Source organism: Maylandia zebra, linkage group LG11 (genome assembly GCF_041146795.1).
Source record: "Maylandia zebra isolate NMK-2024a linkage group LG11, Mzebra_GT3a, whole genome shotgun sequence".
In the NCBI taxonomy this organism is placed as follows: Eukaryota; Metazoa; Chordata; class Actinopteri; order Cichliformes; family Cichlidae; genus Maylandia; species Maylandia zebra.
In genome coordinates this window covers 32374851-32388066 of record NC_135177.1, presented here as the reverse complement: position 1 = coordinate 32388066, position 13216 = coordinate 32374851, and the positions used below count along the sequence as shown (strand labels likewise).

General features: G+C 41.0%; 1 protein-coding gene across 1 annotated transcript in view; it reads right to left on the bottom strand.

Annotated features, from left to right (window-relative positions):
* Positions 1 to 328: 328 nt before the first annotated feature.
* crppa (CDP-L-ribitol pyrophosphorylase A) overlaps positions 329 to 13216 on the bottom strand; it is a 58682-nt gene continuing 45794 nt past the window's right edge. Inside the window, exon 10 of the mRNA XM_004560182.4 lies at positions 329 to 625. Coding sequence (XP_004560239.2) covers positions 530 to 625 — 96 coding nt within the window. The 3' untranslated portion in view covers positions 329 to 529. The remainder of the gene's footprint in view (positions 626 to 13216) is intronic.

The window sequence follows — 13216 nt, the reverse complement described above, 5'->3', positions numbered from 1 at the left end:
GCAGAGAATTTGACACCCAGCTTTTTTGGCATACGCGCTGCAGTTCACATTTCCACAGTAATAATTCAAAGCGATGTGGCCTGTTATTGCATATCTGTGACAACCGCAGCAAAATAACTCTTAAAGCGATTAAAAACCAGAACTGAACTGATCCGACAACAAGAATCATCTGCAGCCAAAGCGCCACATATCTTAATCATCAGTGCGACAGAGCGACACTGTTTGTCTGGGGAACACAAACTCTGAAAAATAAAAAATAAGCCAACTGATGACATGGTTCTTTTTTACTATGATGAACCACAACAGTTTTTTTTTTATATACACATGCACACATGCACACACGCACACACAGATAAACAGGCCAACAACAGAGAAAAAAGTCTCTTTTTCAGTCTGCTTCTTGATGATCTATACACTTACACATTTAACCTTACAGTAATTGATTCAAGGTTACAAAGAAAAGTCTCAGACGATCTCATCCCAGGAGTGTTCATGAGTCACAGCGTGGTTTCCAGTTGTGCTGATTCCTTCATGCCTGCAGAAGCTGTCCCACCAGGGCAGGGCTCCTCTCCCGAATTAAGGCTGACGCGATCTCGGCGACCCGCGACGCTGACCTCTCCCAGTGCTTGGTGCCAGAGAGACAACAGGAGGAGAAAAACAAAAGACAGTGAGGTCATTTTTTAAAGAACATTCAATTAAAACAAGACAACAACAAAGTCCCAACATAACAGTTCAAATAACCATTTGTTCACTTTTATGTCTCTTCTCAGGAGACATGAGTGTGTTTAAGTCATCACAGGGTTTGTAACCTCAAAACTTCAGCCAGAAGCATCCAGTGAGCATTAGCAGCCAATTCAAAACAGTTGGAAACAATGTTCAAGCACACCCATGTTGTTCCACTTGCAGTAATGACAAAAGAAAGAAACAGATCTGTTAGTTGGATTTGTAACATCAGTGGCTTGGCTGTGCTCTGCTCTACACAGACACGAGTGACAAATTCGATGTTTAAAATTTACACGCACGCTTTCCACAAGAATTCCCCTAACGAGAGAAAAATCTAAACACGGCATGAAGTGCGTGGTATTCTGAATTCACCACTTTAATTTGATATTAACAATCGCAAATTCTGGTGGTGGATTTTCTCGACTAGCGTGTCAGTTTCACAGCTTGTTCAATCAACAGCCGAAAGCAATTTTCAAAAAAGGGCGAAAAGATCAGAACGGAACAGAAGTAAACCAGTTTCTTTTTTCAGAAATGTGGTCAAGCTCTCTTAATGTGAACCGATAAGATCTCCTTTGATATTTATGGTGCATGATATTGGACAGATCTGCAGTAAACCACACGTTCAGACAAAAGGAGACCAGTTTGGCCCTTTAAGGCGGGCTCCACTGTTGTGGTTGTTTTGCTTTCGTGATTCCTCTCGTCTGTATCTGTTTCTTTTTTCTATGCAGACCGCCTGCGCAATGCACTTTAAATGGTTCTCACTCCCCTGATTTCATTCCTTTTAGGCTGCATTGACTCCCTACTTTGATTTAGTTTCTTGATGACGTCAGTGAGTGACCTGTTTTCCATTTTTTCAAAGGGAATGGAGTTCAAGGAGCTTCGCTTTTTTAAAACCATGGCTTGTTTCCTTACACAGATTTATGCTTCATGCTCAACCTGCCCTTTTTCATATAGAAACTGTGGACTTCATTATGGCTTTTGATGTAGCTGATGTAGCATTAAGCATTAAAGACAAATGTGCAACAACACACAGCAAAGAGTATACTCAGAACACAAAACAGCACACACAGAGAGAGAAAAAGAAAAGCAAAGGTCTGGAAAAGATTAAATTTTTGTAATGCAGTCAAATGTTTTCTACTCAAACACCAAAAAACATTCATGTTTTTTGTTTGCTACAGCACCTGCAGCTTATGGCTAAAAACCACCTCCTTCATATTGCGCAGCTCGCCCTCGTGCTGACAAATCAGCACTGAACTGTTGAGGCTGGGGGTGGAGGCACACGTCAAGACCCCAAAGGATCCAGTGTTTCCCAGCAGATAATTAGACTGTAATGAGATCTTTCAGCTCCTCACTTTAGGGACTGCCACTGCCTTAGTTTCACCAACATTATCTCAAGCGTCACCTCCTGTCACACTAATGCTTTGCATTAATCTTCTCTGTTGTCTTCCTCTTTTCTTTGCATGAAGCTTTTCTGAATTTTTTAACTATTGCCACCATCTATAAACCATGCATCATCCTCTACCTTGACTACCTCTTCTCCTTGCATCTTCACCTTTCCAACTGTACTTTGTCTTGCTTCTACTTTTGTTCCTCTTCTCTCCATTGCATACCTTCAACCTACATACACCATGTTACCATGAGTTGAACAAAGAACAAGATGGCTGCTAGGGTGCAGACACACGGCTTGGCAGGTCCTGTGCGTTTGCCAAAAAACCCACCTAAAAAACCATCTAAAAACCCCTGGATCTTGACATCAACTTGTCTTTTTGTTTTTATACATTTTTATCTTCTGTGGAGTTCGACATGTCCAAGAAAGCTGGATAATTATACCACTTTCCCAGTCAAATGGAGTCAACATCTTTTGTTCACAAGATTCTTGGATTTTGGTCATGCCAGACCACCCCCAGGTAAACATGAACAATCAGATATACCACAACTGTCGCTGGAGATTCTGAAACTTGTTCTGATGCTACTTTTGGCTGGTGATATAGAACTAAATCCTGGACCTAATTCAAACATCAGTGATTTGGACTGGCTACAACTAATTAGCCTAGTTAGCCTAGGCCTGCCTGGGCCTCCATTTCAGCTTCCTGGGCCTCCATTTCAGCTAGCTGGGCTTTCACCTCAGTTACTCGGGCCTCCACCTCGGCTGCCAGGGCTTACACCTCGGCTGCCAGGGCTTACACTTCAGCTGCCTGGGCCTCCACCTCGGCTGCCTGGGCTTACACCTCAGCTGCCTGGGCCTCCATTTCAGCTGCCTGGGCCTCCATTTCAGCTAGCTGGGCTTTCACCTCAGTTACTCGGGCCTCCACCTCGGCTGCCAGGGCTTACACTTCAGCTGCCTGGGCCTCCACCTCGGCTGCCTGGGCCTCCACCTCGGCTGCCTGGGCCTCCATTTCAGCTGCCTGGGCCTCCGTTTCAGCTAGCTGGGCTTTCACCTCAGTTGCTCGGGCCTCCACCTCGGCTGCCAGGGCTTACGCCTCAGCTGCCTGGGCCTGCATTTCAGCTTCCTGGGCCTCCACCTCGGCTGCCTGGGCTTCCATCTCGGCTGCCTGGGCTTCCATCTCAGCTGCCTGGGCCTCCACCTCAGCTGCCTGGGCCTCCACCTCAGCTAGCTGGGCCTACACTTCAGCTGCCTGGGCTTCCACCTCAGCTGCTCGGACCTCCACCTAGGCTGTCTGGGTCTCCACCTCGGCTGCCTGGGCCCCCATCTCAGCTGCCTGGGCCCCCACCTGCTGTACCCAAACTACAGTCTCCGGTAAAGGGTTTCTCATCATTAAATGCTCATAGTATTGTCAACAAAAGGACAAGAAATCCTGCTATTAAAATTTACAGAGGAACAAAGATCTGCAAGACATTTAATCAGGCTAAAGTAATCTGGGACACTAAAAATAAACCAAAGGGGCTTCTATGTGGACACATTAACATTCGCAGTATGTTACCAAAGCATGAGCAACTGGAACATATTCTAAGCAATTCCAATATTTCTATTTTGGGTATCTCTGAATCTTGGCTCACAAGTTCTTCTCCTGAGTCTGCGGTTGTCTTTCCAGAGTACACAGTATTCAGAAGGGATAGAATTGGAACAAGAGGAGGAATACTTGTGTATGTAAAAAAAAAAAACACCTGGATTGCTCTTTACTTAGTTCACCAATAGATGTCGAAATAGAACATATTTCTGTTAAAATCACTCTTTCCCCAGAAATGTCATTTACGTTGATCTGTTTATATCGCCCTCCTTCAGCAAAGAATATTTTTTATGAACAACTACAGATATTACTCAAATATCATGCTATAAATAATAAGTCTAATGAAATAATTGTAATGGGAGATTTTAATGTCAACTGGGACTGTGAAAAGGACAAAAAAACACTCAAGGACATAATGGAGACTTTGAACTTTACTCAACACATTGAAGAACCCACAAGAATAACAAGACACTCTAAAACTAAAATAGATCTGGTTTTCAGTAATAAGCCTGAGCGAATTATTAAATCTTATAATTTTATCACTGGTATTTCAGACCACAATTTTATATTATTTTCTAGAAAACTTATAAAATCACAGGTTAAGAATGACTTTCAAAGTTCATCTAATAGGAGATCCTTTTATGAATTCATACCAAGAAGTCAGCGACAAAATGTAGCAGAAGCATTAGCATCAGTTAACTGGGAGCCTTTATTGTGTAGTGATGATCCACAATTCTGCAGCAGTCACTTCACTGACATTGTTAAGGATGTTATATCAACATACTCCATTAGAGCTCGACAAAAAATAAAGACAACATCTAATTTGCCCTGGTTAAACAAAGAGTGCAAGAATTTAATGAAAACAAGAGATCAATTACTAAAGCAGTTCCTGAAAACAGGTCTAACTCTGGATAGACAGAGATTTACTTCAATGCGGAATAAAGTAACAAGAAGTTTGAGACAGGCCAAAGCAAAATTTTTTATAAATATAATTGAAAGAGCCAAAGGTAATGGTAAAATTATCTGGCAACACTTAAATAAATTACTTGGCCGTCATTCAAACAAAAGTAAAAACACAATTGAACTTTATGTAAATAACTCTATTGTTAGAGAGCCTCTATCTATTGCCAGTAACTTAAACACTTTCTTTATTTCATCTGTTAAGGAGATCAGTCAGAGCTTTGACTCAGTCATATGCTCTGATAATGTGAATGATGTTGGTCAAAATTTGTTCACCATCACTCATATTTCAGACACTGAAGTTGCTAAACTAATTACAGGTTTAAAACAATCAAAAGCACTTGATGTATATGGTATTAACACAAACTTCCTAAAGGAACATATGGATCTGCTCGTACGTCCAACAACTCATGTTTTGAATATGTCTTTCAAACACTCCATTGTTCCAACAGATTGGAAAATTGCTGCAGTTACACCAATTTTCAAAGCAGGTGTGAAGACTGACATGGCTAATTATCGCCCCATAAGCATACTCCCGGTCGTATCTAAAATAGCTGAGAAGTGGGTGGTTAAACTCCTCACTGCTCACCTAGAAAACACCCAACCCTCATTACATCCATTGCAGTTTGGCTTTCGGGCACATCACTCCACAGATACTGCCCTGTGTATGTTAGTGGAGAACTTGAAGAGCTTGCTGGACAAGAGTCCCTGTGTTGGAGCTGTATTTTTAGATCTGAGGAAGGCTTTCGACTCTGTAAACCATCAGATATTGTTATCCAGATTGACTCGGTTTAATATCTCCAGTCAGGCTCTTCAGTGGTTTGCCTCATATCTCTCACACAGGAAACAGTGTGTGGTGTTGGATGGGGTTAAATCTCCATATTTAGACTGTGATACAGGGGTTCCTCAAGGATCTGTTCTTGGGCCCTTATTGTTCTCTCTTTTTATCAATAACTTACCTGAAGTCTGTCCAAATATATTTACTCAAATGTATGCAGATGATGCAGTTATATATACGCAAGCAAATAGTGTCCAGCAGGTGGCAAAAGATCTTACAGCTGCTTTAGCATTAATGCATAGCTGGCTGGAGGACTCATGCCTAATGTTGAACACCTCAAAAACTGTCGGTATGTATTTTTCAAAACGCCCCTTAAACTTGAAGCAGTCAAACATATTCCTGGATGGAGTAGAGCTTGAATTAGCTCCAGAATTTAAATATCTTGGGGTCATTCTAGACCCAACATTGTCCTTCAAGAGTCACATAAATAAAGTGTCCCAGGTACTTAAATTAAATAATCGAAATTTTAATCATATACGTAATAATTTAAATATGAATGTTGCAAAAACATATTTTTACTCAATGATCATCTCTCATATGGACTATTGTTTGACGTCCTGGTCACTTGCTTGTCCAACAAGACTTAAAACTATTGAAAACATTTATAAAAGAAGTTTAAAACTACTTGACAAAAAACCGACTTCCCACCACCACTGTCATGTGTTAAAAAAACATAAATTACTGAACTTCAATAACTTAGTGAAACTTAAAAGAGTGAGTTTAATATATAAAGTCTTACACTCCCTTGCTCCACCACCACTAAAGCAGTTCATTAGGCATAAAGAAAGCTCAGACAGGACCACTCGAGCTACAATCCGAGGAGACTTGTTTATACCCCACAGACGGACAGCATTTGGGCAGAACGTCCTTTCTGTCCAGGGTGGCCATCTGTGGAACAGTCTTCCTCAACCCATTAGAGAATGCTCGACATTCAATTTGTTTAAGGCAAAGGTTAAAAACTGGTTATGGACAAATCAAGTGTGTGATCATGTATAAGTTGTATAGTTTTAATGTTTTATTTGGGAACAGAATAGTGTGTATGTGTAAGTTTGGTGATGGAGTTTTTATTATGAATGAATGATGAATTTTTATGAATTATTATGTCTATTTTTATGCTTAAGGACAACAGATGGAAATTAGCCCTTGGCTATAATCTGGTATGTTTACATTCATGTAATTTTTTTTTTTACATTTATGTTCATTAAACTGCACTGCCCTAAATAAATAAATAAATAAATAAACCCCTCCATGTTCTCTTCCACCTGCTCAGATCACAATGTTGTCTATGAACATCATAGTCCACAGAAACTCCTACCTGTCCTCAACTGTTCACCTGTCCGTCACCATCGCAAAGGAGCTCAGAGCAGATCCCTGATCGAATCCTACTCCCACTTTAAACCCATCTGTCACTCCTACTGCACACTTCACCACTGTCTTACTGTGACTTCCTTGTGCAGTATCACAGTTCCTCACTTGGCACCCTATTATCTGTGCAATTGATTCTGACCATCTCTATACCTCTCAAATACATATCAGATCCATCTATCACTGCTTATCTGGGTTTAGGGGCAGCAGTCTAAGCAGAGACATCCAGACCTTCCGCTTTCCGGCCACCTCCTCCAGCACATTTAGGGGGACACAAAGGCACTTCTGAGCCAGCTGAAAGCATATCCTGGGGGTGTCTCAGGTCCTCTTCCTGGAAAGGACACGACTGGAACATCTCAAATACTCGGAGGTGCCCAGGAAGCTCTGAGTCCCAAATGGCCAGCTCCTCATCCCATCTCTGAGCCCAGACACCCATAGGAGGAGGCTAATTTCCAATGCTTGTATCCACAATCGTATTCTTTCTGACACTACCGCGAGGTGAGTGTAGGAGCAGAGCTCAACCAATGAATCGACTGTTTTGCGTTCGTGCTCAGGTCTTTCTTCACCGCTACAGAGTCCACATCATTGCTGACACTGCACCAATCCATCAGTCGATCTCCTGCTTCACTTTCCTCTCACTCATGAACAAGACCCGGTGATACTTAAACTCCTCCAGCTGTGGCAGTAAATTTGTTTTTGGCCTGAAGTGGGCACATCGAACTCACAGAGATTGCAATAAGAAGACATTGTGAGATATCGCCTGGATGTTCCCAAGAAAATATCAGAGACTATACTGGGTCCAGATGTTCTTCTTAATCCTGGTACTCAACTCATGCATAGTGCAGAGGGAATTTTCTGCCTTGACAGAGGTATGCAACCCTTGTTATAATAAGTAATCACTAGCTCAGCCCTTCAACCTTTAGTTACTGTCTGTAAAGCTTTCCAAAACATTGCACATATTTGCAATGTTTGCGGTGGAAGACATACCACCAAAAGCTATATAATCCACTCAACATATTGTCACTTAGAAACCCACCATGCTTTGTTCAGGAAGTCTTTATCATTATTCCCACTTTCGCTTGTCTTGTTTAAGATCCAAAAACAAACCTATCAAAGTGCAATACTGTCAGACAAAAAGAATGGTCAAACCTACAATGCAGAATCCAGGTTTTAGTAATGGCAAATTATCCCTTACAACAGATTTGAATCAGACTTGCAGTATTTCAGCAAAATAACACCAACCAGGCTGACAGCTATTCTCCTGGGTCTGCAGCCGCTTTCATCAGCCAACTCTCAAAATGAAGGGTTTCTTAGAAAGGAATAAAAACATTTAGGAGGGCTTTTCACAAAGCTTTTAATTTTCTAACACCCACATAGAGGAAAATAAAAATATATTAAAAATATATCCTGCTAAAATGACAAATCATCTGTGATTTGTGATCTGGAACATCCTGTTTAGCACATATTTGGACCTGGCTTCTAAATACATTTAGTATTACAGATTGGTGTCGGCAGTTTAACGCATCTGGAGCAGAAAATAAGCTTTCTGTCACTCTGTCCTTTCTTGACCTTAAAGCCTAGCTCCACTAGCCAGCTTGTGCAGGGCCTGGATGGGAGTGCAACGAGGTGTGAGAGCGATGAGCGTGGAATTGGGCCTGACCGTGGTTAAAGGGAGCAAGAAAACCTGGGATCCAGAGCTCCTAGAGCACTCCTCAATAATCAGAACCAGCAGGAGGAGGAATCAGATGACATTGATTTTCCACACCAAGAAACTGAAGGGGGAACTGAGGTATTGGAGTACAGATCACCAATTTTAGCTTCATTGATTAAAGTAACATAGGTGAAATGGAAGAAAATAAATAAATAATATATGGAATTAAAATATGATGAATGGGCTCCAGAGCCATTCTGTCATATGCCACCGCTTCTTAGTATGCCTTTTGATTTTTCTGAGGAATAAGATCAAGGGTGCCATTTTTCTTTATCGTGTACCCAAGCCATTCTTCTGTGGTTTAATCAATGGTACAATGAAACGAGGAGATTGGGCAGTACATCTGTAAGCAGTCAACAGAATGTGGCTGATAGCACAAAGTTACTCATATAGACTAAGGAATATGCACTGGTTCATCAGTGCGAGAAACCGAAAGTTTTGGTAAATGTGATTGCGTCTTTTCATTGTTTATTAGATGAAAGCATTCCTTCAGTTGTTATCTAAAACCAATTACATGTTCACACGGAAGGTTTTTGAAATGCTACATGTGTTTGGATGATCTGAAATACTGTGGGTATGATAAATGTGATGAGCACAATTATCAGCTGATTACCACCCAAGTGTACGGGACGAGGACCCTGGGAAAGTAGCAAGAATGCCGGGTGTCTCTTTGCAAATGGAAGACAGCTACGGCTATTAAACCACAACTAATCGCTCAATTATAGAAGTCTGTCTTCTAATAGACAAGCAAAAAAAACCCCAAACATTTTAATTTGAACACAAAAACACACAGAAAAAAATCAAGTCAAGATCACCAAGGAGGATCAAAGTTTTAAGCCTGCCTAAGACCCAGTGCTGAATTATTTCCACTCCAGATATGCAGCCTTTGAAATATGAATCACGCTTCATAAAACATCATTATTAAATCCAGTAGTTTTCTTGCACAGTGGAACACAAATACGACTTTAGCTCTTCACTGACTCGTGGCACAGCTTTAAGTAGTCACAACTGCCACTCAGGCTTCAAATGCGGTTGAGGAAAAGGCATAAGAAAAAGGGTAGAATTACTTACTACAACAACAAACTCCAAGCCCTCAGAGACATTTGCATATTAAACTGCTTTCAGGCTGAAATCTATATGACTTAAGTGTGAGGAACTTGCAAACTGATGGAAGAGCCGCAGTTTACTCCAGCAAGTAGATTTTCTTGACATACAAGAGCTGGTATGTCTGTTTAGCTGCCGCTGGCGGGGGTGCCACAGCTCGTGTCTCCTCTTTCCACTGTGGACCATACAGGATGAATAAAGCAGCTCACTGGCTCATTGTTATGGGCACGCAAACATCCATGAGAGGGATTACATGTGTTGGGACAGATGCCTACAGAAGACTGAACACATGCACAGACCGCATAGACACTTTAGTGTGCATGAGCCTATGCATGCGCCCACATACACACACACTAGGAGGTGGAATGTGATCCTGGAGGATTTGCATGTCTCCAGATCTTCATCATCATCAGAACCCATGTCCTCCAGCGTTGACTGAGATGGTTTTCCACTGTTTCAGACCCGGCCTCTCCAGTCGTATGTAGATGAATAAACCAGTTAACTCGAAGCTGAATTTTTCTCACTGTGGCAGAGCTGAGATAAACAGACTGGGAGTGGGCATTTGGACTGACATGAGATGAAACCTCAAGCCAAAGCATAACTGAGCCCCCGTGAGACGAAACCCACAAGCAAATTAGTTTGATTGATGGTCCTTTATGAGCTAATAGGCACTCCTCACCTGTTTACAATGTGGAATTAATCATCAGATGTTCCAAAGGCAGGCCAAAGTCTAAGTGCAGACAGCAGGAGGGTATTTTATTTTATTTTAAAAGGGCTGGATTTTACGAGATTCACTTTATTATTATTATTCGTGAGGGAACCTCACTTTCCACTTCATAATGATTAACTGCCACAAATCCTCACTTAAAGCCAAAAGTATCATCATTTATTCACATTAGTGGAAGGACGATCGCTAGTGTATGTCATATTAAATAGGAAAGCAACACATTTACATTTTGAAACACTTTTTCCCCCCAACACTGTCTGCTACATCCATTAGTGACACGTCCAATCTCTCGGTGGCCAAAATGGCATTCATGTAGTATTTCTTCACAGATTTTATATTTTAGAACAGAGAGAAAACAATATATGAACTGGTATCAAGGGGAAAATACCACTGGATACAAACCACAGCTGGAGAGAGTTGTGGAGAGCTTAAGGGTTTTCTTTTAATTTTTAGGCTTGTGCTACAAAAACGCGGATTTCAGCTGCGGCAAGCAGGCCCATTAGAAAATTAAGTTACAGCTTTGTTTTGACACATAAACAATGCGATCTACTGTATAATCCTATGACGGTGCAGTAACTAAAGGGAAAATGTTCCCAATCATTCCCATGTGTACAAATGCAACACATGCAACAGGCCTGTTATTCCACACGGCAACTGCAAGTTTACAGAATGGAACTTCAATCATTAGCTTCTATTTTTGCTTACTGTTTGAAGGAAAGATTTTGACAAGTCGTGAGGTGACAGGTCTTTGAAATACATGGGGAAGAATGGGGGAGGAGAGCATCAGTGGACCACACAATAAGCGATCCTCAAACTCTCTACTTCTAAATGCCACTGATGCAATCAACCTTTCCATCTTAAAGAGCACGCAGCGGCACTTCTGCCACACAAGAAGGGCCAGCTTTGATGCAGAAAGGTTTCAGGCAATTAGGGCTTTTAGCTGTGATAATTTGCACATCTCTGTCATTCTCATGAGAACCTGGGCCCTCTGGTCCACTCATATTCCCTTTATAAAATGCCAAGAACCAGGTCCTAATATAAAAACAGCTTATGGAAAGGCTTGGCACTGACCCCAAGCTAAGAGAACTGGAAAGAGTTGTTAGAGTCACACTAGCTACCATAGCTAAAGTGGCCAAGAACATCAGGAGAGTTTTTATCACCTCTTTTCATCATCCTAATATTTTACTGTCTCTGCATTTTTCTCTGTGACATAAAAGTGCTGTAGTACAAACGGCTGTAGGATCCACTTGAGGGCAGTATCATTACTGGCATTGTGGCCAGACAGCGTTCTCCACTCTGGGAGTCTTAAAAGTCAAAACCATCACCTAATGTGAGCCTCGGTGAGCAATGCTCTTTAATAGAAGTCATTTCTCAGGAAAACTCTTCCCAAACGACCTGCCTTACTGAATCCCAGTGATATAATACTGCTAAAAACACCCAGTGCTTTTAACACAGAGAGGATAGTGTTTCAGGGCTTCTGACAGCTCGTCCCTGAGTGGGTATTGTGGTCCTCTTGCTCTCCCTCCTCTCCGTGTATCATTGAAGACAGGCAGTAGCTAGGGGCTAAACTGAGAAAGGAGAGGGGGATAACAGGTTCAATTACTGGTCAGTCTGATTAGAGCCCTGAATGTTACACCACCAATGTCCTGTAGAGATTCATTGATGTAATCAGGAGCTGTGGCAGAATGACTAACTCCCTCTACTGAAAGCAGCACCAAGCAATACACCAGTACAATACATTTTATCTTATTTTTTATTCTTTGGTGTCAAGTTAATTTTGGAAACTTTGGGATTTCTTTTCGGATATAATTTGACAAAAGTTTCTGTGGATTGGTTTAGTGGATTTGTTTAGCAGCATATAATTAGCGACACATTGAGCCAATAGACTGGTGGGTTATTGGGATTAAAAAAAGTAGATGTAGATGAGAATATTAAAACAGTTAAAACAGTAATAGTGAAGAACTGTGTTACAGAATTTGCATGAAGATTACAGAGCAGTTCAAGAAAAGAAATGTAATGGGAATGTGCACAAAGCAGGAAGAAAACTGAAACGTTTTGCCAAAATGGTAAACTTATATTCAGCTCTAGCTGGAGCATTAAGAGTACTTTTAGTCCAGGCATCAGTATTAAAATGTAGTTTTAGTGTAGTTTTAGGCTACACGTCATACTTTTTTTCTTCCATTTAAACTACTCCCTTTGTTTGATCAACATAACCCACAACAGAGAGTATTAAAAGTCCTGGCATCGTTTTTGCATTCTGTGCTTAAAAAAACAACATAAATCAATTATGAAGATTAATTTATTTTCTTGCACATAACATTTCAGATCCATGGTAAATTTGTGCTCTACAGGAAGTTAGAAATAATACATGGAAGTGATAGAAGAAAGAGCAAGGAAAGGAAATGTATATAATTGTGATCTGTACCAAGACGTGCAGTTTTATGTGAAAGCTAATGTTCAGTTTTGCTGCTTGGAGAAAAGATAGTAAATCTAACTGAAAGACAAAAACAAAATATGCAACGACAGGAGATAAGAAGAAAGGAAATAAAACTAAAAATAAAAGTATTTCATATCAGTAAACATACTTTCCAGATATGATAATGACGGGGATACTGACCGCAGCACATTATGGGACAAACGAACAGAGGCTCTATCTTCAATCTACTGAGATGGAATGAATAAAAGATGACCAATAACTGCCAAACTTCAGTCAGGCACTTGGATTAAAGTGACAGGAGACAGAGAAGAAAGAAAACGCTCACACACATACATCCAAATATTAGATTTAGATCCAAACAGTGCTAATATTTACTGCTGAG